This window comes from Puntigrus tetrazona, chromosome 23 (genome assembly GCF_018831695.1).
Source record: "Puntigrus tetrazona isolate hp1 chromosome 23, ASM1883169v1, whole genome shotgun sequence".
Lineage (NCBI taxonomy): Eukaryota > Metazoa > Chordata > Actinopteri > Cypriniformes > Cyprinidae > Puntigrus > Puntigrus tetrazona.
This window is the reverse complement of record NC_056721.1, coordinates 11,564,649-11,591,873: the sequence shown is the minus strand read 5'-3', so window position 1 is coordinate 11,591,873 and position 27,225 is coordinate 11,564,649. Positions and strand designations below refer to the sequence as shown.

The 27,225-nt window shown below is 36.8% G+C and overlaps 1 protein-coding gene across 2 annotated transcripts in view; it reads left to right on the top strand.

Moving 5' to 3' along the window:
* The window catches only part of LOC122329255 (kelch domain-containing protein 8B-like), an 86,447-nt gene that overhangs the window by 39,103 nt on the left and 20,119 nt on the right, over nt 1–27,225 (top strand). The window contains exons 4-5 of one of the 2 annotated variants that reach the window (XM_043225460.1): nt 18,267–18,431; nt 25,828–26,052. In XM_043225460.1, coding sequence (XP_043081395.1) covers nt 18,267–18,431; nt 25,828–26,052 — 390 coding nt within the window. The remainder of the gene's footprint in view (nt 1–18,266; nt 18,432–25,827; nt 26,053–27,225) is intronic. The other variant, XM_043225461.1, reaches the window with a different exon arrangement.

The following is a 27,225-nucleotide window of genomic DNA, read 5'->3' as shown; positions in this document are numbered from 1 at the left end:
GCTTGTGGCAGATGTTTGTGCAGGTGCTGGAGTGTAATAGATATCACTTTCAGTCAAAATGGCATGAATTCCCTCTTCAGCTCCCAGGAAAAGAGCCGCTGTTGCAGGTTACAGCAGCAATCAAGCAGTCACTCTAATCAGCATTGTGTATCAAGTTTACTGGCCTGAAATGTTAGGGGTTTTTTTGCATTATAAAATTTTAGAAATGCATAACAATTCCCCTCAGCCATTATGAAATGATGAATTCTCACCGTATTTCTCACTTGGAGTGTATTTGGGGTAATAACATTGTCGCTCGTGCCATGAGACTTGAAGCCATCTGTCTGTTTCTGCTCGACTAGCTCAGCACCCTCTCCTGTATGCCACTGGAAAACATCTCTTAATGATGTAATCAAACTGACGATTAACCCACTTCCCTAAAGAGCCTCTCACCCACTCAGCCCTGTGGGAAAGTTATTCAGTTTAAAGTCCATTTCAGCATAAAGTGCTTGTTTGCAGAGAAGTGTGCAGGACATTTATGTGAGGGAAATGTCAATGCACTACCAGTCAAAAAGTTTTGAATAATTACCTTTTTTTTTATGTTTTTGAAAGAAGTCTCTTCTTCACCCTGGCTGTATAATATATAAATAATGGTTGTTTAATATACTAATAACTATTTTCTATTCTAATACTATTTTATGCTATTACTGTTTTTTTCAGTGTCTTCCTTCAAATATACAAATGCAGACATAGTGAGCATAAAGAGACATATCTATTCAGTTTTATATGTATTCTGAATAAAACATATTCAGAAGTCAGCTTATGCAACTGATGTTATTCTAATTTTGATCTCCAAGACATGAAGATTAAAAGTTTCTCTCCGTGAGTCATCTCATACCTCTGTAACATTCATATTAAACTCTTGATCACATGCAGACTCATGCTGATACTTTCATTGCTGTAAAAAAGCACTCTTTTAGCTTCATGGAAAACCCAATAGGCCTGCCGCAATAATCAATATATTGACTTATTGCACAATATATATATATTACACATTATGTTTACATTAAACATTATAAAAACAAATAACATTAAAAAAATGTGCCTGTGTCTTTTGCAGCTTCTTGTACATAACATTGTGTAGTTATATGGTGCTTATATGGTGTTTATATGGTATAAATTTGTAAAAATCCATCCACAAAAAAGTTTGATCTGCAGATATGGCCTTGTTTAGGGATCTGACAGCTAAATAGGGATTGTGTTTTTCAGCAGTCGTGTGCACACTTACCTTTCGGAGAAAAAACTGTAGATGAAAAAATCTCCATATACAGACGTGGACAAAATTGTTGGTACCCTTTGGTCAATGAAAGAAAAACTCACAATGGTCACAGAAATAACTTTAATCTGACAAAAGTAATAATAAATAAAATTCTATAAATGTTAACCAATGAAAGTCAGACATTGTTTTTCAACCATGCTTCAACAGAATTATTAAAAAAAAATAAACTCATGAAACAGACCTGGACAAAAATGATGGTACCCCTAACTTAATATTTTGTTGCGCAACCTTTTGAGGCAATCACTGCAATCAAACGCTTCCTGTAACTGTCAATGAGACTTCTGCACCTCTCAGCAGGTATTTTGGCCCCTCCTCATGAGCAAACTGCTCCAGTTGTGTCCGGTTTGAAGGGTGCCTTTTCCAGACTGCATGTTTCAGCTCCTTCCAAAGATGCTCAATAGGATTGAGGTCAGGGCTCATAGAAGGCCACTTTACAATAGTCCAATTTTTTCCTCTTAGCCATTCTTGGGTGTTTTTAGCGGTGTGTTTTGGGTCATTGTCCTGTTGCAAGACCCATGACCTGCGACTGAGACCAAGCTTTCTGACACTGGCTAGTACATTTCTCTCTAGAATTCCTTGATAGTCTTGAGATTTCATTGTACCCTGCACAGATTCAAGACACCCTGTGCCAGACGCAGCAAAGCAGCCCCAGAACATAACAGAGCCTCCTCCATGTTTCACAGTAGGGACAGTGTTCTTTTCTTGATATGCTTCATTTTTTCGTCTGTGAACATACAGCTGATGTGCCTTGGCAAAAACTTCGATTTTTGTCTCATCTGTCCACAGGACATTCTCCCAGAAGCTTTGTGGCTTGTCAACATGTAGTTTGGCATATTCCAGTCTTGCTTTTTATGATTCGTTTTCAACAATGGTGTCCTCCTTGGTCGTCTCCCATGTAGTCCACTTTGGCTCAAACAACGACGGATGGTGCGATCTGACACTGATGTTCCTTGAGCATGAAGTTCACCTTGAATCTCTTTAGAAGTCTTTCTAGGCTCTTTTGTTACCATTCGGATTATCCGTCTCTTAGATTTGTCATCAATTTTCCTCCTGCGGCCACGTCCAGGAGGTTGGCTACAGTCCCATGGATCTTAAACTTCTGAATAATATGTGCAACTGTAGTCACAGGAACATCTAGTTGCTTGGAGATGGTCTTATAGCCTTTACCTTTAACATGCTTGTCTATAATTTTCTTTCTGATCTCTTGAGACAACTCTTTCCTTTGCTTCCTCTGGTCCATGTCGAGTGTGGTACACACCATATCACCAAACAACACAGTGATTACCTGGAGCCATATATATAGGCCCAATGGCTGATTACAAGGTTGTAGACACCTGTGATGCTAATTAGTGGACACACCTTGAATTAACATGTCCCTTTGGTCACATTATTTTCAGTGTTTTCTAGGGGTACCATCATTTTTGTCCATGCCTGTTTCGTGAGTTTATTTTTTTTAATAATTCTGTTGAAGCATGGTTGAAAAACAATGTCTGACTTTCATTGGTTAACATTTATAGAATTTTTATTTATTATTACTTTTGTCAGATAACAGTTATTTCTGTGACCATTGTGACTTTTTCTTTCATTGACCAAAGGGTACCAACAATTTTGTCCACGTCTGTAAATTCTTAGTGCATTTATCTTTTTTCTACTTGTAAGAAAACGTGCACTTACTATTTATTCAAGTTTTTTGAGGTATCTAATATTTTGAAATGTAATTTTTATCATCTAAATATTTTTAAGAATTAAATGTTGAAAGTGTGTGGGCCTTTTTGCATTATCATGCTGTTACATTATGATTGTACATTCGGTGGAATAAAATGGTCTTAAAATGACAATAATATCGCTTATTGCAATTATATTCAGGGCAATATATCACACAACAAAAAGTTGCCATTGCGGCAGACCTGAAACCAAAGTTAGTTTTTGTTTAGGTTAACTTTGTTCTGCGCCTCAAGAGTGAATCCAGACTTCCTGTGTTGAGCGTGACACGTCAGCAGTAAAGATGCTCTGGCTGATTGTGTATTTTGTATTCCACTTGTGTTTCGTGCCCTTTCATAACACTGATGATTTGATTCTCCTATAACTTCCTGTTTGTCTCACTGTTTAGAGGAATGGCTGCGTGTGAAAGAGGATGGGGCTGTTTTTGATGGATGTTTGTGATGCGGTGGCATGTGTGCGCGTGTGCTGGTGAGGTCTAGCAGCATCTCTCACCGTGATTAATCAGACGTGCCACAACTTCCATCAGTACAAGCACCTTCTTCCAGCTCACGCTCGCCAGCAAAAGCCAGGAGAAAACACTCTCGCTTTTACTCTTTGTAATAACTTAAGTGCCTACCGAAGAAGCATTTTAAGGCGATATATAAAGGTTTTTTCCAAATGGTAGGCATATTAAAGCGAGGGACAGTTCACTCAAAAATAAAAATGTCATAACATAACACAAGACTATCAATAGAATTGTGCATTGAGTAGTGTAAAATTTAAGTTGTTATTCAATAATAGCAAGCTGTTTATTTTTGCGATCAGTTCATTGAATGATCTGTAAATGAATCAATCAGATCAACCACTGTCAGATCTGCTTGTCTATTTAAACTATGCATTATTAATATGGTGAATACTGAATTTAATATTTTAATATTAGCGTGTTAAATATGTCCTGGCACTATAAGTGTTCTATAACATTTTGTCGCACTGATTTAAACATTACTGCAGATTGCAAATTGCCAAAGCTTATTTTGTTCACATACTTTAGTTTTATTGTTTTGATAGGTGATCTAAATATTTGCGGCTGTAAAACATAAAATTGATAGGCTTGTCCTGCACTTCTGGATATTTTGCCCTCCATTTCTTCAAGCGTGACTACATGACTGAAATCTATGAATATTTAAATGAAGAGCTATAGATGTATTCTCAATATAGCACAGAAACAGAAGAATTATATCGTTTTGTACACTTAAAATCAACCTTTTCATTTAAAAAGTTTCACTCAGTTGATTTGCCAGCCCGGCTTCACTACTTCTAGACATCAAACAGACTTGAGAGTGAGTAAATAATCGCCTTGTTTAAGTCCAATTCTTGGGCAGCATTACTTGTAACCCTCAGAGAAAAACGAGGTGCAGAATAAGAGCAGTACATAAACTCACATTTTATTTTGATTAAAATAAATTTGTTCAAGCTTGGCATTTTTAATACATTTTTAATGAATGCCAACGTATGTTTTTTTTCAGCACTGCTCTGTTGTGAATCCTGGAATAAATTATCTGTTGCAGAGTGAGTGACCAAAACGCATGTTGGTGGAGTTATTTCTGAATACTCAATGATGCAATTTTAACTTGTGAATATTTTATGGAAAATATGGTACATGAAAAGTAAAATATACAAAAGCAGCATCTTTCTGCTTCCACTCAAAATAGGCATTTCCATTATATAATAAATGATCTGTGGGGTATTTTAAGCTGAGACTTTAAAGACACATTCTGGGGACACCTGAGACTTATATTATAAAAATAAATGGTAAAAAGAGGTGTAATAGGTCTCCTTTAAATAATGCTCAGAGTAGTGAAAAAGTTTTGCTCCTGAAGTGCCTTGAAACACGCAGCGTTATTTTAGTTGGTGATGTAATTTCAACTGAAACAGGTAGACATGTCGAGCAGCACACCCCTTTTTAAAAAACAGCGTTTCATTTCTATCTGTCCTGGCCAGAGCCGTCGAGCTTGGTAAAGTCACGTTTGACAGCCACAGTAATAGATTACCCCTACATCCAATACTTAAGTCTTACTAAAAGAAAATCTTGATCTTCATAATCATGCTGAGACTCTGTAGTTTTAAGAGTGTTTAATATATGCCGACTTGCACATGTGATTCGCTCTGTGCGTTCGCGTTTCTGGGCCGGAGCCAAAGCGCATAAATTTGCTCCAATCAAAAGCATATTGTGCACTACATCCCATTCACTGTACAAAAATACTAACACTGTGAAGAAGTGACCGATCTCGTCCGCAGCTTCACCCATATTTATAGCGTAGGGGTGCGCTTCAGATGCTAGAGAGTATTTGATTGGTGAGAAGATCTGATGAGATAAAGAAGTACAAGGTGACAAAAAAAAGTCTATTTTGGCTGAAGTGACGGAGCTGCACGTTTGAACGCTTATATCTTTTAAATGCGAATTTGTCACTGTTAACCTTAAGATTAACATATTAAAAAACCCAAAAACTTTCATTTTGATTTCAGGGGGACTTTAAATAATTAAGGGTAACTGAACAACTGTGTTTTTAAGCTTGTGTGATTTGGTTAGCTTTTTTGGGGGGGCTTGACAGTTAGTATCGTTTCGTAGCAGTTAGTGTGCTGCTATGCTGACTTTTAAGGACTCCCTCTCCCTCTCATTCTGACACACGCTGTTCTTGCATTACTTTGTAAATGTTTCTGATTTGTGTTTGCGTAATCACTCAGGTGTGTGTTCTCTGGGGTGCCTGTGTGCGCGCACACGTTTATGGGTTTGTTTTCACGCACTCAGCCTCTAGCTGCTGTTGTTTATCATCAGTCTGTCACCTCAGGTTAATGTCTCTGCTTAGTGCTTGACAAATTCTGCAAACCGTATTGTGTGCGTACTGTATGTGTGTGTTATGTCTTACTGAGGATCTCAGACTCATCATCGCCTTGGTATTCACGGCACAGCTTGTGTTTTGTATGATCAGTATGATGTGAGAGGCCTGTCATGGTCTGGTGCTGCTGTATACGAGAGGAAATCATGTTAAGAGTGTCAGCTCTGCACACAAACAACACTCTCTAATGAGGAACTAATCATGAGTAAATATTTTCACTGATACACATGGTCTCTGGCTTTCAGCAAATGGACTTGTGACCACTTGTTCAAGGCTTCAGTATAAACTATCAAAGTTTATCTGAAGTGATTTAATAAGCTTATGTAATTAGAGATGTGAAATGTTTTAGAAATTAGAGGATTCACTGAATATCTATTCATTAGAAATAACAATAATAGTAATAATACATATAATTAATGTGTTATTATTATTATTGGACCACAAAATGCCAGTAAAATATTTTTCTTAAATTATTTTGGACAAAAACCCTAAAATTAAATATCTCCATCTTTATTGGCTAATAATTATTTTCATGTTATGACCAAAATCCTATACTGTTTTGGCTAAATAAATGGAAAAAATAAAGCTGAAATCACTGGATATTAATTTTGACAATTACTTCAAAAGTGTTATTAAACTTTATTGATATTGTTTTAATCAGTTAAATTATGCCAATATAAGTGCATCCCTGGATATTTGTGAATATTAGTTGAAAAATGTTTTAGGATTACTAACTACTTTAAAAATGTAAATAACCAAAGAATCATCCAGTATAAAACCAGAATGCTTAAAGAATATAAATATCAATATTGTGTTTTCCATTGTCCTTATAATTATAAGTTTGCCCTCTTGAGTGATTTTGTGCTTTTCATTTAATTGCTTAAAATGATTGAATCTCACTACAGATTGGTCTAAACCCTCTTTTTTAATTTCATTTGGCGTGTCCTGAATGTTGATTAAGTAGTTACCTAACATTTGTAGACATTTACTGCAGATCAAGGTTGGAAATTATTAATTATTTTATTCCTTTTTTAATAGTAAGGTCGTCTTAGAGGCATTAATTCATCTCTCTTTCTCTGTCACTGCAGTGTTAAAGAATGTCACTTATTTAGTCCTCATATATTTTTTTTTTATCCTCTTTAGAAAAACATCTCATCACCCACAATCCAACGTTGACTTGAACAGCCTCTTGTATCTAATAGTAGCTTGCTATCATTTGATTATTCTTTTGCGTTGTGGTCACAGTCTTTGTGCGTGCTTGTGTTTGTGTGTGTGTGTGTTGTGCACGATGTGTGTTACGAGTAAAGGTCAATGTGAAATAGCACACTGCCACTTCAGTGGCTCATTTTAATCATTGGCCTGAAGAGGAAAAGATCATTAGAGAAAAGAGAGGAGGAGAAATCTGTCATTATGAACTTGTTTTGCTGCATGTTTTTAGTTTGTGCTATGAATACTAAAGACAGTCTCTGAAAGAGCGCTGATGATAGAGTGTTTAGAAAAGACAGAATAAAAAGAGTGACAGAGACAAGCATGGCTGAAAAAGTAAAATACTGTAACAGAGAAACCTGGCAACAAATGAGGAGGAAGAAAAGGCTAACGTTGTGAAGGGAGGAGTAATAGGCTTTAGTCAGATAATATGCTATTATTAAAGAGATAGTCTAAAAATTTTATTGTAAACTTGGATGAGTTTTAATTTTAAGTTATACTACTTTATGATCAATCTGGCCACCATTTATGGAACATCTTCAGTGGTTTAAGGATGAAAGAACATCAAATGGACTGAAAATTGGTCTTTTAAGTAAAGTATAAACTATAAGTAAATTCTAACAACTTGTATTTTGGGGTGAACTTTTGCTTTAAATTAAAATAGACAGAAACAAGGCTGTGTGGAAGGGATTTAATGTCTGTTCAATAGGCCTCATTCATGAAATGAGTGGAATTAATTTGTGTAAATCAATTGGAAAATCCATTCTTTCATAAATTAGTTAATGGGCATAAATGGGCAAGAATAATTTTATAAATGGCTTATGCATATATTCATTCTGCTCATATACAGCATGCCCTTCAATTACGCGTCTCATTTAGCCTACAAAACACTGAAAAAATATTGATTTTACCACACATTTTTTTTTGCATACATTCATTTTAATATGTGTTCTACTCTAATTAAGCTCTATAAAACCATCATTTTTCTTTTCAGCATTTTTCATCCAAGCTCGTATATTACGTATAAGTTGACAGAGCAAATGTGAGATGAAGTTCAGACCTCCTGGTGTCCTTTAAAGGTGATATTCACAGCAGCAGCAGACCTGCCTTCTATTAAGAGAAAACAGCAGAGTCACCCCTGTAATTCAGCCCTGTTTCTCCTGTTTCCTGTGTGCCGCAGATCAACTCTAGAGGAAGTTCCTGTTCAAAATACCAGCCCTTTATCATTTCCTTCTTTGAAATGGTTTGTATATTATGGTATAATAGACGGCCTCTGTCCAAAGAATTTGCTGTTGAAAAGGTCCTGTCATTTCTGTTTCCTGCATATCAAAAAGGGCTATTTGTCTCTCAGTGAGTCACCCATCTTTGGTGCATTATGGGAACAGTTTTTCAGCGTGTGTAAGCTGTTTCCACCTCTTTTTTTTCAAGAGCACTGTGTTGATGGAGGGGCAAGTAGGTGCACAAACAATGGTGAATAACAGACTGTGTCATTGATAAGTGCAAACGCCATTTCTTCCTGGTTTGGATGCTCTTTTTTCCTTTAAAGGTGTGCAGGCTTCCTAAAATTTCATCCTTCAGTGAATTATTGATATGTTCTCTCTTCCTCCTTCCAGACTCTGTAGAGAATACATCCTGCTGTTATCAGTTCTATGTTTTGAGAGCCTCTAGCGATTTTGAATATCGATTATGCTTTTGTGAAGGACAGAAATAAGTGGCCTTTAAATGGCATGATGGGAGACGATGCCCGTGTTATCAGCAGACAGGGCTCTTGTTGGGGCGACTGGAGTCTTCCAGCTCACTTATTAAAGACTGTTCCCGTCTTCTGCCACACCGCCCTTGAATCTCTCTGTAAATATCAGTCATTTAACTCTGCTGTCAGACCGGATATGCATTGCTGTTTTTGAAGATGGATCGGTTCTGGCTTTTTGACTGTGATCTTCAGTTTCTGGCCAAGATAGATCAAATTCCTATTTAAAGAGCCATTCAGACAGGATTGATTTTTTTTTTTTATGACATTTAATACTATTAGGACTGGATTTGTTTCATAAGCCAGGGATTTTTTAACTTTTCAGTGCCAAGGACCAGGAAATGTGTGGGAAGTATAAAAAATTTAAAGGAACACTTTTCATTTAAATTAATTTTTTTTTTTTTTTTTAAATATTAATTTCCAACTTCTCTGGAGTTAATAAGTAGAGTTTTATCGTGTATCTATTCAGGCGATTTCAGAGTCTGGCATTAGCATAGCTTAGCATAAATCATTGAATGCAGTTGACCATAGAGTTTTTATAAAATAATTCTTCCTATTTAAAACTTGACTCTTCTGTAGTTAAATCATGTACTAAGACTGCCGGAAAATGAAAATCTGTAATTTTCTAGGCTGATATGATTGGGAACTATACAGTGTGATATCACTGCACCTGCTGCGGCCATGGTACGGCAACAAACTTCCTTGATTACTGGAGAAGTTTGAAAATGTATATATTTCTTATATATATATATTACATATTTTTTCCAGGTTAAAAACTAGTGATATCAGTATAATAAAATTGTCTGATAAAAACAATATATCTCACACTAAATATCTGCTATACTTGGTGGTTCTGGCTAAATGACTGTTTGGTCTTATTCAGCGCACTGTCTGACACTGCACCGGGAGAGACAGACCTCACGCTTGCGTAGGGCGAGAGATTTTCTACTTGTTAATTGATCAATCGGATGAAAAAAAGAGGATAATAATAGTAATAAAAACAAAAATGTCTCACCAGTGTCACTAAATATACTCGGGCAGTCGTTAATATATCGCGTGGAAGTCTGTACATGCGCGGGTTTCGTGCATCTAATAGTACTTCATTCCAAACTGTAGAAATGCAAGCTTATCTGAAGTAAAACACTATGGGTGGAAGCACACGCTCAAGCAACATGCACATGTCTCATAGCGCAAAGTCAGCTGTTAAAGGTAGCAGCCACATATATTGTTAAAATTACATTGTGCTTTTTAAACTGATACCTTTGGTTGTTATCTTTAGTTATTCAGTAAAGGTCAAAATAAATAGGAAATTGTTGTGACTAATATATGCTGCATATATATATATTAATCATAAACATCCATATGAATAGAAGAATCCCCATCCATTTGTCAGAGGACCTCCAGAAGTCAGTAGATAATTTGACCTGTTATTTTTACCAAGGAAAAAAACTGACTTTGGACAGGCCTAAAACCACAATAGTCTGCTAGTTGTCTCCTCGGGGACATCTAGTCCCATGTGAGTCTCTTGTCGTCACTTCTTTGTCTCCCTGACTTGGTTTAAGTGTCATGCAGTATAAAGATGCTGTGATCACAAGGATGAACCGATCAAGATGAACCATCGGAATGATCATTTGCTTTAGCTTTAGGCAAGGCTTCTATTTTTAGGTAAATAAAGTTTAACAGCTTTATATAGCCAGAAAAACATGTGATGAGATGAAGACCATATTTGCCGTTTGCCGTCTTGAAAACAGTAGAAAGACCAGCAGCAGGTGGCCTGTTTAATAAGGGTCTCTCTCTGTCATACAGAGGGTTCAAAACAGCTGTGTGTGTGTGTGTGTGTGTGTGTGTGTGTGTACAGGAGCAGATGAACACATTTGTGCATCTGTTTCCCAAATTATAGTTGTGACTTGATACATGATTTTTTAGTTCCATTGTATGCTCTAGATGCAAGCTCATGCATGTGTGTGTGTGTGTATTTGTGTTCAATAGATGCTTTTTCTTGTCAGACCACTATTTCCTAATTGTCTCAGAGTACGTGTTTGGTTGCTATGGGGTCTCCCAGGGCGACGAACGGAGATCAGAACAGAGAGCTCTAATTAGAAGTGACTGTGTGTGATTGGGCAGTGCAGTCTGCAGGGGGTGACGAACTCAGCAAGGTTGCAGAGGGGAGAAATAGATGGATTCGAGGTGGGTGGGTTGAGTTTAGATTGATTGGAGAAAACAGCTTGTAGATGGAGGCTTGGTTAAAGGTGATCCACTTACTATATACCTTTGATTGCATGGTGAAACTACCATTCCCATAATCCTCTAATGACATTTATGTGTGAAACTGCCAGCATGTGCTGTACTGCCTGTGATATTTGACTTTATTTGGGTGGTCGACAAGATGTGCTTTTTAAGGGTCCAGTGTGATGAAGAAAGACTATGTTTGAACGCTTCCTGCATTAAAGAGATAGTTCAGCCAAAAATGAAAATCTTGTCGTTAATTACCTTCATGCTATTCCAAACCCGCAAGACCTTTGTAAGTCCATCTTTGGAATACTAATTAAGATATTTTTGATAAAATCCTAGAACTTTTTGACCCTCTTTAAACAGCAGTGCAACTGACAAATTCAAGACCCGGAAAGGTAGTAAAGACATCATTAAAACAGTCCATGTGACATCAGTGGTTCAAATGCCATTTTTAATGAAGCTACGAGAATAATTTTTGTATGCAAAAAAACTAAGTTTTATGTTATTCTCTTAAGCATGCATAAATAACATAAAGTCTATTAAGAAATGCTAGAGCGGGGACGATAAAAAGATTTTCGGAGATTTTCCGAATGCATCTCAATTCTCTCTGAAATTCGATTCTGTGCAGAATTTTGAACAGTAGATGGCATTGTTTGCACACACTTGAACGTAAAATAATCATTCCTAAAATTCGAAAAGTTTGAAACGAATTACAAGGGTGTTGGGCACAGTGGGCTATTAATATCGCGTCATAAGTCATTCTGAGCTGATGTGAAATTAATTGACTCACAAATGCTCTTCAACACTCTTGTTCATAATCATTTGGTTGTGTGGACGAAAACTAGAGTAGAGCGCCATCTTCTGTTAAAATCTAAGCTCAGAATCGATTCTAGAGGAATTGATCCATAAATGAATCTGCACAGATTTATCGTCCAGCCCAAATAAATGCATTCTTTACAGACTTTATAAAAAGTTTTTGTATTGGCAGCTGTGATTCCATGTATAAGTTAGTATAGAGTAAACTATTGTGGGATCAGCAAAGGCCCTATTTTCTTCTTAGTGTGAAGAACATTTAATTGACCTCAAGGCCCCTTTTGTATTATCAGGAACCTTTTTGGGAATGGAAAAGTTCCATGGATGTTAAAGCTCCATTATTATTAAGAGTAGACCCTTCCACAAAAGGTTCTTTAAATGTTTCTCACACTAAGAAAAAAATGGTTCAAATTTTTTTGCTGAAAAGTACTTAAGTGGACCACAAAATGACTCTTTAACGGCATCAAACACCCTTTAAGACTGTATTGTTTAATATTTTTCCATGCAGAACGAGTGACTGTTACAGCGATGCTGGCTGAGTTCAGTTTGGCCTCGGATTGACCTAACAGCGTGAAACACAGCGTGACATTAAATCTTATGCTAAGACAGTATTCCGCATGTCACACTGTATGATAAATCAATTGCAGCAAAATTTTTATTCAAGCTCCATAACTACACAACAATTGCAGTAGTTTAATAGTGTATTATTCAGTTATCTGCATTATAAAACATATCCAATACTTGATATGTACAAGTTGTGCTCCACTAAAAAACTGTATACATCTATAACGTTCAGATTTTTTTTCACCATTAAAAAGATATTATAAAGATGTCAGATGCAAAATGAAAAGAATAAGTGCCGTTGCTGTCCTCAGTCCTCAGGGAAAAGAGGAGCTATTAAAAAGGACAAACCAGTTTCCAAAGAATTGTTTATTTTAATGAAATATATGGCCAGGGACTAGCTGTGACAGAAAAGTAGTTACAATACATTTTTTTCAGACTAGCAAGGAATATGTATAGTGCAATACATGTATGTCAGGGTGATGTCTTGTTCTCTGAGACAGGTTGTCTAACTAGTGGTTGACATTCAATAATAGGTGAACACACACATCTGGATTCCATCTGTTGTCTGACAACTGACACCGTGCCCTAAGCAGACATGATGAGATGTTTCTAACAACAAGCAATTGATCTTTTCACACTAAACTGAAACTGCAAGCTGTCTGATCTAAAGGCATGTGAAAGATACTTGATTTCTAATACCAGTAATAAATGTGAGATTTTGAACCAATGAGATTTCACAATAGGCAGAGCTAGCATGAAATACAATGTAAGCCTTCAATAAAATGTTCTGTTAGTCTTTGCTTATCACTGCAGTGGATGTTTATGGCAAAGCCTCCTTACACGGAAGAGCTTTTGTTGTTTTATCATGTTGTTGTGGGTGGATAGAACAAAGCGTTTTTAATGTCTGTGGAATTGCTTAATTTATGGCAAGTTTTTGTAGAAAATAGCCTTGAAACGTCCCTTTGAAGAACTTGAGTTTGTTAGTTTCTAAAGCCATTAGATTCTTCTGCACTGTTCAGATATTTCTGTCCTGCTCTTTCTCTCAGTCTCTTTCATGCTTTGCACAGTCTTGAACACGTCAGGCCGTATCAAATCAAGCTGGAAAAATCATTTGTGGTCATCAGAGCGAATTCAGTAAAGAGGATGGAAGTGAAGATGGTGGTCATGATCTTTGAGTGTTGTTTACACACAAGCCTTGAAAGGCCTCTTGCTCTCTCGCCGTCTCTTCTCTTTCTAGAGCATTAAAGGTGATGTAATAGGTGTGTAATTTTTTGATGCTAAAATCCTTTCTCCTTTCACACTCACTGAGAATTTTAAATGGACCGTTCTCCCCAGAAATGAAAATTCTGTCATTGTTTACTCTCCCTTGTGTTGTTCCAGAGCTGTATGCTGTTACATTTTTGGTGAAACACATATTTCAGAAATTGTTTTGCAGATCTTGCCATGCAAAGACAATTTATAGTGACTTGTGACTGTCAAGCTCCAAAAAAAGGACAAAGAAGATCTTCACTAAAAATAATTTTCACAGATAGCAAGCAATGGGAAAGAAATAGAGAAGCAGAGTGTGCTTCAGAGAGCAGAAGAGAACATTTCTTTTCACCCTTAATCACTGCAACAGTCTCTGATGAAGACAATGAAACAATGAACCAATGTTTCGGTTGCTTGAGTAACCTTCATTGACTGATGAGATGGGGCTCCACTCTGGAACCCAGTCACCTCTGATCTTAAGAGAAAAGGCCAAAGGTCATTCAGGTTTGTGCTGAGGAACCGAGAGCAACCCAAGCATTCAGTGCAGTTCAAGGTTGTTGCCAGAGGAACCCGTTTCCCTCCTTCTGTCCACTGTGCCCAGCTATGACTCAAAATGCTATTCAAAGAGACCAGCCTGGGAGACGGTTGCGTTGAGAAAGAAAACTTTGTCGCGTGACTCATCTGCGCCAGGTCCAGCCAGAGATGGCGCTCCTGGACCACTATAGTGGACATTACCTGGGGGTCACTTGCAGAGCAAATTCATTCGCTGTGCACAGCTTCTACATCAACCTCAGATCAGAACTACTCTTGGAGGAGGTGGCCTGGCCCGCGGCTTTGGCAATGAGAGCTGATGACAGCTTACAGGCTTTGAACGGGAGGCAAGGACAATTCCTCCATAAATGAGCAGCGACCACATGCTTAACCTGGGGAACATCAACGCACGCCCTACCGTCGAGGGTAGTGAGGAATAAATTGCTCAAACATCAACAGTGTAAGGGGCCTTCTACATTCATGCACCTCTGGGAAGAAAGGCACTGGGGCAGAGCATGGCTAAGATGGACCTCTGGAGCCCAGATACCAATCATCCAGCCTTGAGTGATTGGGAGAAGGTGGGAAATTCAACTCAGCCTCTGATTCTGACTGAGCAGCCTCCACGGTGGGTGGCTACTCAGCATCCTCATCGGCTGAAGAAAACGATAGTTCCTGATGCAGCGATCTTATTTTTGTCGGGAGCCTCAAAAGAGACACTGGGTCCACGAACTATGTATTTTACAGTGTCTAATTGCTAAACAAATTCTGATAAAGAAAGTACTTTTATCCAAAACATAAGCAGTATTTAAATCATGTCAAAAAAATAATATGCTTATGAACACACCATGGACACCATAATGAGAGCTTTTATTTTTGTATTTTCCTTTTATTTTATAAGGTGTTTTAACATTTACTAACAGCTTTAGTAATTTGATGTCCTTTGCCCTTTTTAATTGTAAACGTTTTTTCTTTGTTTTATAATTCTATACAGTTTTAATTTATGCATTTTAAATTATGAATATTTTATTTATAGTACGTTTAGTACCTCAACTTAATCTCATTTCAGTTAGACGCCAAAGCAAGATTTCTTATTTTTCAAATTTATTTAAATTTAATTCAGCTTCAATTCAATTGCTGAAAACTATTTTTTTTATAATTTTATAGAATAGTAACGATACCGATTAAAGAATTGCAGTGGAAGCAAATTAGTATTAATCCTGAGTTACAACTGTGACGATCAAATGAATTTGTATGCAATTTCAGTGTTGATGAAGAATAGTAATGACACTTGTTAGAAAATTCTATTCATTTAACCTGTTTATGAGGAGACAAGGATGTATGACCAAGCTGCTTTCCCCATCATTTTCAGTGACAACCAATTACACACCTCATGCACATTCATTGCTCTTCATTTTTCATATAGTTGCACTAAAATGGCTTTGTCATTATCAGGTAGAGATAAAGAGAGAAATAATTAAAGATCGTGTCAGAAATGACTTGCACACAATGTCATAGTTATGATTTCCAAACACTTAAATGGCTTTTTCAAAAGGTCAAGGTACAGCTAGTTAGCATGGTCTAGTTACCCCCTGCTGGTAAATGGTGTAACTGCATTATGTGGACACCACTTCCTTAATATCCGTTCAGAAATCAGTGCTGTATTATGATTATGTAAATTGTTTTTGCAAGGAACATATACTATCATATATTGCCATTGCAGTATTTAATTTTGTAATATTTTGTATGGCATAACCAGTACTGCATATGCTCTCTGCTGCCACCTACTTTACTCCCCGGTACCTCTCTTTCCGATTTGTTCTGCAGTTAACTATAGTCACAGGTTGCTGTCTCAGAGTACTGCAGATATCCGAGTCAGCAGCTGCTGCAGTCATGCCAGGAGAAAATTATACAGGCATAATACAGAGACTGTCTTTAACTAACATACATCCTCTCTCGCAGTCTTAAACACTCCATATGGTGATCATTAACGCTGTGTACTCCAGGGATGATCCTGATGTCTTGATTCGGGTCTTTCAGTGTTGTAATAAACCGTATGAGGACATCAGTCAGTACTCCCTCATGGTCTTTCTCACATGCTGTTTGTACCATTGACAGTTCAGTGAAATTATGACTATTTCATCAGTATCAGGATGCTTTTCTCTTCCACACACATATATATATATATATATATATATATATATATATATATATATATATATATATATATATATATATATATATATATATGTATGTATACATCTCTCTCTCTCTCTCTCTCTCTCTCTCTTTTCATTAGCCACTGGCTGTGCTGCAGCAGGGCTGTTCTCTTTGCTGATGCTGCATTTCTCTCCACATTCATATTCTAATTTCACCGCTGTGCTGCATTTTTCCTTGAAAACTTTATGAAGGTCATTCCTGGATTAGAGTTAAGCCTAAACTGACCTAAAAGCTGTGTTTTAAATCCATAAATGAGTGGAATATAATATAATTTTTATGGTGCTCTGTTTAATTATACACACGCATTCTATAAATTAGATTAGTTATAGTTGTTTTCAAATGACAATCCATTATTATTATTATACAAAATTATTTATATTGAATAATAATGAAATTTCTGGGATTTTAAAACGTTTTATTTTTATTAGCGCTGTCAAACGATTAATTGTGTTTTTGTTCACATAATATATGTATATGTGTATATTGATTACGTATATTTGAATACACACATGGATGTGTATATTTCAGAGAAATGTGCTATATTTATACATTAAATGTTTATAATACAAATTATATAAATACATAAAGACATGTAAATACATGTATATATTTAAAAATATATACTAGATGTGTGTACATAATAATACATAATAAATGCATAGAACGCACATATATATTATTCAAACAAAAACATTTATTTTGTATTATTTGTCGTGTAACAGCACTTGATTGTTATATGAATTATTATTATTATTTTACTTATTTAGAACTGTGTTGGGATGGCCCACTTACAAAACATATGGTCTTACGAACCACCAGTTTCTCAAACATACATTTTTTTTTTTCAAAGCACAAATTAATAATTTTACAACCATTTTGCGCTCATGTTGAAAGCGCTAGCATTCGTAAACCATCACAATGTCATCACAACCTCAGTTAACACACAATTCTCATTATGTGAACATTAGTATGCAAACTACTTCACACATCAGCCAGAATGGGGTTTGCAAAAATAGCTACAGAGTTCTGGGCCTTAGATGCAAAAAAGACAGAGAGCGCTCACATTAGAGGAAGAGTCTCTGCTATTCACTATTGATTGCTAACATGCCTTCTTCTAAAATGTAAATTATGCTCTTTATAGGTATATGATGACGTTTGGTTTTTGTGCAAAGTTTGAATTTCGTAAATTTCTGCTTGATTTCATGCCGTATTTGTGTTTTGGATGCTGTTGTCTGCATCTGGCTTTTTAACAAGCTAATACAGCAGGAGTTCTCTATTCAGTCAGCAAAGTAAATAGCACGATTAAACATGTCCACCAACTTGACCAGCAACGAAGTGGCACTAACCAGCTTGAGTGAGCATTTGTATTCAAGCTGGCATGAGCTTTTTTTTTTTTTTACCAGGGAGCTTTGATTAAATGTGTTTTAGCAATTTATAAAAAAGTACAGGCTTAGTAGAGCTACTGTATGATAGAGAAGTTTGTAGGGAAGTTCAGAAGTTTGGGTCAGTCATGGGAACACATTCATATTTAATGTTCAGTCCCCGTAGGGGAAGAGAACAAATGTGGAGTGTGAGGTTTTGAGGTGGAATTTAAGTAAACCTTAAAATAGCTGGAGCTCAGAAAAAAAGTGCATGTCTCTAGAGATTCTCCACTCTGGCACGGAGAGAACATTCCTAATTCAGACTAGTGACTCACTGCCACTGCTCTGCCATTTCCTGATTTGTTTGTTATTAATTTGTTTAATGAGGATAAACTAATTTCAGACTCTCTCTTTTTGTCTGCTCCTCTCAGATGGCAAGGTGTATGCCCTGGGCGGGATGGGAGCCGACACGACCCCTCAGGCCTCAGTGAGGCTGTATGAGCCGACAAAAGACCAGTGGCTGCCCCTCACTTCTATGCCCACCCCACGCTACGGAGCCTTCTCTTTCCTGCGCGGTAACAAGATCTATGTTCTGGGTAAGCCCTCTTCAAATTGTGTCATAAATCTGAATAATTCGGTTGTTTGTCAGAGACACACTCTTGGTTCCCTAGGAATAATAAGACATGACCAAATAATAAAAAGGGCAGACAGGCAGGAGAGTCTAATGATAAAACTTTAGTTTAGTGTGAAAAAGGATCCACAATTCAAATTCAATAAAAAAAATCCAAACCTAACCTATATTATTTTCATATCATGAACAAGGCTTGCAGTATTTAAAAAAACAACACTTTCTTCCTATAATAACCATACATATTTTGTATAGGCATATATACTACTGTTCAAAAGTTTGGGTTATAAGACTTCTACGTTTTTTTAAAATGTAATTTAATCCTGTGATGCAAAGCTGAATTTTCAGCAGCCATAACTTTTCAGTGTCACATGATCCTTCAGAAATCATTCATATGGGCTGATTTGTAATACTTTGTATTATTAATGTTGACAACAGTCATGCTGCTTAATGTGTATTTTGTGGGAACCATGCAAAAAAAAGAACAGAATTTTTTTTAATTGGATAATTTTTGTAATATTATAAATGTTATTTACTATCACTTTTGATTAATTTAATGTGTCCTTTTTGAATAAAAGTATTATTTCCTAAATTCTTAATTTTTTCTTAAAAAAAAAAAAAAACTGTGCCCAGGCTGTGAAACCGCAGAGTATGTCTATGTATATCATCATCATTTATTATTTTAAAGGAATGGAAATTTGGGTCTTCTCTCTAGAGGTGTTTAGCAGACGGAGTACTAGACTAGCCAATAATTATAATGTAACTTATTTTCCATGTCAGACTGTGTCACATTATTCTCCAGGAGCAGCAGATGTGGTAACAACACCTGGTAATTGTTCATACTGTGCCAGGGCTGATAAGAACCGTGGAGTGGAGTTATTTCTCAGTGGGGGGAAGAGAAATCTGCACTGCAATATGCTGCAGGGATCTGACGCTTTACAGCAGAGCGGTTCAGTTCTTACCTCAGTGTTGGAAATCACAAAGGAGCATTAAATGGAAATCTACACCACAGGTTCCCATGATACACTCTGTCCCATGATAAAGTCTGCCCTTTTAAGAGAGACACAGCCCTTGGCTTCAACTTATTGCCTGTTTTAGGCTGAGCGAAGGAGACGCTGACCATATGTGGCTATTTGTTACTCTGTGTTTTTGTGTGTGTGTGTGTGTGTGAGAGACACTTACTATTTTCAAGAAATGTCTACATGTAAGCATTTACCCCTTACGTACATGTGAATGGAAACATTTAATAAACATTTGACAATTGTATCTCTGTTGCAAATAACATGAATTATTTATTAATTAATTTTGGGGTGCTGCACCAAAGTAACATTTTACAACTTTCCATAAAAAGATAAACTGTTGTATATTTTAAGAGATTTACTGACCTTGGCACACAGTCATGGTTTCTGTTCAGCATGTTAGTCACTCCACATGACTTTGATTTGGCAGCATTTTTTAGCTCCTCCAAAAATATCAACATGCAAGTTCATTCAGTTGATTGTGTGTATATTACAGTTTATTGTTTATTGTTATTTATATGATTAATAGATACAGATTCCAAAAAGATCATGTTACTTTTTAATTCTAGTCATGCCATTTCTTTAAATTAGTTTGATTTTCTTTTAAGATTAGAGTTAATAATTTAAGAACATTTCACATTTAGATAGCTAGGTGAATGATTGTGTGGCTGATATTGCATGACATGACTGATACAAAGCAATTTAGGTTGCTTTGCATAAAAGCCAAATGCGTACATGTAAATGTCTGAGTTTGACGAGCAATTTGGAGTAGTGAGACTGTGTATGTGAGAGTTTGACAGCTGATCAGAGTGTGTTTGTGCCCATGGGTTTGATGAGCATGTGGGGTTGCCAGTATGGGGTCTTGTTTTGCCAGATTTGTCCTCTTTCTAACCTCTCTGCACTGTGAGACATTCTGTTCAGGTCAGACACGAAGATCAGCTGCCCTCTCACTCTTTGAGAAGTCATTAAAACTTTGCCTCCCTACACACACACACACACTCGCGCGCTAATGAGGCCAGAAGATTTTTTTTATATAAGGTGTAGGCTGGACATGGCATGAATGATGGGCAATATCACCCTTCCATGCCAACATGTGATTGATCATCCAGGTGAAGCAGACGTGCCCTCATTACTGTTACACACCTGCACTCACAGTCATTCACAGCAAGTACAACTTCTGTGTTTCAACTGAACTAGTCTTGTTTGGTTTCATTTTACAGCTCAGACTTGTGAATAGAAATGTGGTGAATGTTCTCATATGCTGTTTCAGATTGCTTAAACGTAGATTAAAGTCTGTGTGAAGTTTGCACCCGATTTTACTTCTGTATTTTGACGTACTTCAGAGAGAAACAGAAAACTGAATAAGGAAAATGGAGGACGTGGTTTGTTTGTTTTTCACTGCAAATTGATTGCATGTAGTAAAGTAGGCGACTGAGCGCTGACGGTTGGAGGGGCGTGGTTGATGACGTCAAACTGATGTCATCAGAAAAGACGCATCGAAGGCAATTGAAAAAAAAAATTGGGATTGATTTTCACAGATACATTTAAATATAGATTAAGAGATATACATTTAAATATACATATAAAAAAATAAATATAGCCCATTTTGATTTCACGCAGACTTTAAGGAGAATATGTTTAATCTCCACCAATAAAAAAAAAGGATATATAACTTTATCTTCCATTAATGGTTTTGGGCACTTTCTAAAACCAAACTGTAAAAAGCAAACTTAATTAATTATATGTTTTTCACTCTAAACTCTCATTTTATTTCTTCTTTCTTATCTGGGTTTGATCAAATCTTAAAAAGTTATGAAATTATTAGGAATTGAGATGTGATGTGTTGAGTAAGTGGAATAGGGGAGTAATACAGATTTTCCCTGTACACTCGTGACTCTTCTTCTGCTCCGCTCTGACACAGTTTTGTCTTGATGGTTAGATTTATACTCATTGATTTGACATCACAGGGAATTATTCATTCAGAGTCTCTGTATGCAACCCTAGCTTTTGCTTATATCCCTTCTTGCCTTCTTCATCATCATTCTTTCTTTCTATCTCTGTTTTTCAGTCTCTCTCTCTCTCACTTGTGTTCAAAGGGCTACTGGCCTTTGTGTTGCTTGTCATGCTTTAGATGCAGTTTGACACTGAAGAAAGTTTTGCATTGAGGATCTTTTGCCTGGTGACAGCAGTAAAGTTAAGAAACTTAATTCTGTTATTTGTCAGGCTGCTGGACCACAAATAGAGCGTCGGTAAAATCACATTAAGGCCAAGAATGAGGAATGAGCCTGTATCACAGAATGCTCATTTAGTTTTGATTTACTTTGGGATGCGACCCGCGAGGTCTATCATGAGCGCAGACACTCGATCACACGTCACCCAGATGCACCACGCTGTCTCCCCAAAATAAGATGCCTACTGCGTGTGCTAATATTGTTACCTCTGGTGCGAAAAGGAGAGCGACGTGACCCCATTCGAATGTGAAATAAAACACATTCTCAGAGAAAGTTTAAGGCTGCTTCAAGGTGTTTTCCGCTGGTGTTGTTTTCATGAAGCTGAGTGATTTGTTTTTTTTTTTTTGTTTTTTTTTCTGTGCTGCTACAAAGTGGAATTTCAAATGTAATGTTTCTCAACAGGTCTTGCATTGTTTGGATAAAGACATATGCTTAGGGTGTGAATTATGCAGTGATATTGGGGGGGTCAGAGCATTTGGGGATGTTTTTTTTTTTATCGAATTATGGTGATTTTAAAGTTATTATTAAAGATAATTGTCACCTTATTGTTTGTTTAGAAAGACATTAGAAATAGGAAGCTGAAATATAAGTAGCTTTGGAAATAAATATTTTAATTCAGCGTACAAAAATACAGATAAATAGGGAAATATTTAATTATTTTTAAAAAGGTACTCCAAATGTCCGGAAGGTGGTGACAGATTCCTGTCTTAATAAGTGAATCATTCAATCATTCATTCGATCGATTCGTTCAACAGCTGATTCATTCAGAAATTAAGTTTTTGTCAGTTTCTCAACTTGAAGACTGCATTCTCCGGAGGTCGCATTTGTAGGCTGCATACGTCATAAAGAAGATCTTATTTTAGAATAGTAACGGTTATAAATTTTAATTAAGTGTAAATTGTTGTATTATGCTTATGGCTCATGAATATAATGTTCGGTTCACTGAAATAAACCAGGCTTGATGATGTATGCAGCCTAACAATGCATCTTCCCATTTGACAAACAGCCACTGGCTGTATGTCAAATTTGACTGAATCATTGATTCACTCGATTCATTTAAAAATGTGGATTCATGTGGATTAAACACCGCTGTGTGTTGATCAGTTCTTAGAGGGCTTTGTTTTCACTGGCAAAATTATAAGTGTTTGTCATGTTATCAAATACAACTTTCACGTGCATCTGCTGTCAGACCCCATATAGAATATATGTTGTTATAGGTCAGGCATAAAATTCACTCGGTTTTATGCATTATGTAACAGTTTTTCTGCTCCACTTCTCTATCCAGGGGGCTTGACGTGAAAACAGCTGAAGACCCCCGCTGTAGCATATTCAAGCTCCCTTTGTTTCTTTGTTTTTAAATTCAGATTCGCTGACAGTCAGCGTGTGTTATTCTGCATTGATGTGTGTGTTAGTTTGATGCTGGCTGCACAGTAACGGTCTGTCTTCAAATCAGTCTGGATAGGTTTGGCCCAATACCAGCCGCAATTCACTCAGCTCGATATCTCACCCATACACGTCTCTGCTGAATCCACTCGTGTATTTGCCCATCCCCTTAGCTAATTTCTCACAGTTTTGAGCGTGGAGGCTTTACTGATTGAAGTTGAAAGGCTGAAAGACTTGAAAGAAGTTAATTAGAAGTGTCCAGCAAAGGTCAGTAGAACAAGTCCTCTTAAATGAACTGCTGTTACCTTGCTTTTTATAGAGACACGCTGCCCCTTCCTCAAGATTTTTTCTCTGTCTGGTCCTCTCACAATGTGTTGACTGGATTTCCATTTTCTGGCCTGCTTTCACCATCTCTTCACTCTTCCGCATTGTTCCTTAGACAGGTTCTTTCTCTCCTCCCTTTGTTTTCTCTTGTGTGTGTTTTCCCTGGCTCTCTGTTCTGTCCCAGAGGGCTCTCAGTAATGCCAAAGCTGGGAGGAGATCAGTCGCATTGTGAATGCATAGTGAAGGAAAGAGAACGTGCAAGGGGGAAAGAATAAGAGGGAAAAATGAAGGCGTACCTGGAAACGTGACAGTGTTTCATTCTTTCTGAGCTCTCATACACACCCTAGTTGTAAACTTTACACTGTTTTCCAGGGAGGTTTATGTTCTTGTGCTGTAATATTTGTTGTATAGATCAGTCAATCTCAACTGATTTTGTTTCAGCATCCAGAATAAACAATGGATATACAGCACAGTGGCAACCCAGAGAACCACTGTTTATTGTGCAAAAGTTAAAGAAATGTTACTGAGATCAACATTGAGATTTGTTGGTGTTTGGCAGTATTGATGGTTTTGGTTTCTAAAAGTCTAATAGATCTTGTTCTCAACCAATGATGTTTTTAATCCAGTGTGGTTTGTGTTTCATCTTTTTGTCCTTGTTTTGTTGATGGTTTTTGAGGACGAGGACATGTCCTCTCCATGTTGGCATCTACCTAATTTGTCTTCATTTACTTAGTGACAGATGCTTTAGTACGAAAAATATCAATTCAATTGACCCTTTGCAGGGAGTCTGGTTGACAGGTGATCTGACCAATCATAATGCTGAATCTGCCGTTTTTGTCTGACAAGCAAACCAGTGTAGATTAACTTTGGTGGACTTGTATTTATGTCTTTCCACAGAAAAAACCTTCTGATTTTCATTCATGTTTATGTCACGCTTTAATTAAACATGAAAAGATGATCTGTTCATGTGCTGCAAGGTGCTAGTGATCTGTCTTGATGCATTAAATAACCACAAAATCGTATTTATTGATTGAATTAAATAAAAAATAACTCATTTGAAAACTGATTTACTGTCACGTTTGGCAGCACACAGTTGTCTCTTTGCTCTGAAATGTATTTATTAATACTTGAGAACATGTGTGGCCTGAAAGCAGCATGGCTTGACGGACATCTCAGCAGTAAATTATATAAAATGAGATAAAATTATATAAAATGCTATGAAATGATATGGTATATGGTAAAGTCTCTTTAGGGACTAAGCAGTTGAGAACCACTGTTTTTTAGACTTTATTCACTGTGGATATCAAGTTTCATTTGATGTAGATGTCAAATAAACTGTTATTATTATTATCAAATTATATGTACATTGCATCATATGTTTTTATTGAAAAATCTCAGATTTTTTCGTCCACTGTGACTGTATTTCCAGATTGTTTCATCAGTTGAATGATTTCTCCCCAGATACACAACAGTATGACATGAACTTCCATCCATCACAGCCTCATTTTCATTCTCATCACATTAAATATGCTGTCTGCTGTGACTAATGGATATTACTGTAGCTACACACATACAGAAGCTCAGCTAACAGATTCATTGTGTTACCAATGAGAAGCGCTTATTGTTTCATATTTCTAATCTCAATAATAATAATAAACTCATCAGACATATCCTGTGTATAAAAACAATATAAAAACCTCACATGCTTATACATGACATGCAGAATGAAATAAATAAATTTGATATATAAACGAGATAATAGATGGATAGGCTGAAAAAGTATTTTTGTTTTATTTATTTATTTCTTTTTTAAATGTACACCAATAAACTTTTTTTAAATATAGAACTTTAAAAACAACAAAAATCAAACATATATATATATATAACGCTTTCTTTGGATAAAAACGTCTTCCAAATGCATTGATATAATGAAATAAAGCATTTAGTTTTCTATATAATCATTACCTGTGTGTGTATGTGTTAGTGTCTCCATAAGATGAATCATTTGTGTTGCAGTCAGAAGCGTTATGCATGTTCGAACTCATTCAATCTCATTTGTAAGCATCTGCTAAATGAATGAATGTAAATGAGTTTGTACGTTCAAGCCTGTGTGGCTGTAGGTGTGCTGTTAGAGGCATATATGTGTGTGCAAGCATGTGTGTGTGTGTGTGTGTGTGTTGTGTGTTAGAGACCCAATAATGGAATAGGCTGTCAGCTTGTCTGAGGAGACCAAAGCGTTGTCAGTGAGCCGTGACATGTGGTAATCGCACACACACTGACTCCCAGCAGGGACAGACGTAACACACTGACTGAGTCCTATCAGAGAACTACCACACACACACACACACACACACACATGTACACTTCACCTTAATCTCCAGCTCTCTTCTCGTTTCCTCTCCTACAGGTGGGCGTCAAGGCAAGCTGCCAGTGACCGCATTCGAGGCCTTCGACCTTGAGATGAAGAGCTGGACGCGGTACCCGTGCATCCCCAGCCGCAGAGCGTTCTCCTCGTGCGCTGCCAGCGACAGTGCGTTTTTCAGCCTGGGGGGTCTTCAGCAGCCTGGACCCCACAACTTTTACTCCAGACCTCACTTCGTCTCCACTGTAGAGGAATTTGATTGTGAGCAGGGTGAGTACTTCCTCTCTTCCTCTCAATGTGACCATTAGTATGTCAGATTATGTCAGATATGGATGGAGTAATAAATATAAGTAGTACAAAAGGATGTTTAAAAAAGCTTTGCCAGAGTTGGTCATTAAACTACATTACCGTTTAAAAGTCTGTAAGAAATAATACACTTGTCTAATGTACCAAGGCTGCATTTGTTTGAGATACTGAGACATGGTGTCAAATATGTTTATGTTTCAGAAGTAATGTTTTTAGATGCGTATATTTAATTTCTTTCTTTGATGCAAAGCTTCAGAATCATTATTCCAGACTTTATTGTAGCATTTGGACCAATCAGACACACAACTTTTCATTAGATTTAACAAATAAATTATTCATTAGATTAATTTGTTATCACAGACCCCTAACCCAACACCAGACTCGTTGCTTATATGTCTGTAAACAACCTCTAGACCCCTGGTTACCATGGTAACCAGGACACCTCAGCCAAATCAGATAAACCTACAACCTAAAAGTATGTATCTCCCTCCTTATTTAATTCTCTTTAAAACAGACTGCTATAGGAAATTACTCCATTCATTAGTTCATAGACAAATTTGTCTATGACTTTCCTATTATGCATATCCCAGGCCATTTTGTACGTTGTTACTGTTCTAGTATATTGTCTTTTGTGTTGTATACTCTTCATGATAGATCACTAGTTAATATCACCTTACTTATACCATATTTGGTCTCTATCACTTCGTCTTCAGATGACCTAATTGACAGTGTATATTATATGTTGATATCTGTGCAACATATTAGTGTTCTAAGAATCTTTACTAGTTTGTATATCAACCTCTGATCCAGTTTAATATGCAAACTACCATGCGTGAAGACAAAGAGTCATAAACGTCCCCTCTAAAAGGGAAAGTCACTATTGGGTTTTTGACCCCCACAGAGTTCAAAAGGCATTACTTCAGTGACCCACCTTACTCTTTTTGGTCACTCATCTCTCATCTTGTCTTCTGCTAACTAGTCCTAGATACGGTGCGATCAGGCCTTTAATCCCTCTTTTGACCCAGAAGAATGTGATTGCATGTCCAAAACCTTAAACTATAAAGACTTTCATCCGAGACTGCATCCGGACACTCGTCAAAGACCAAGGCAATGCGAGTAGCTTCCATTAAACTAATC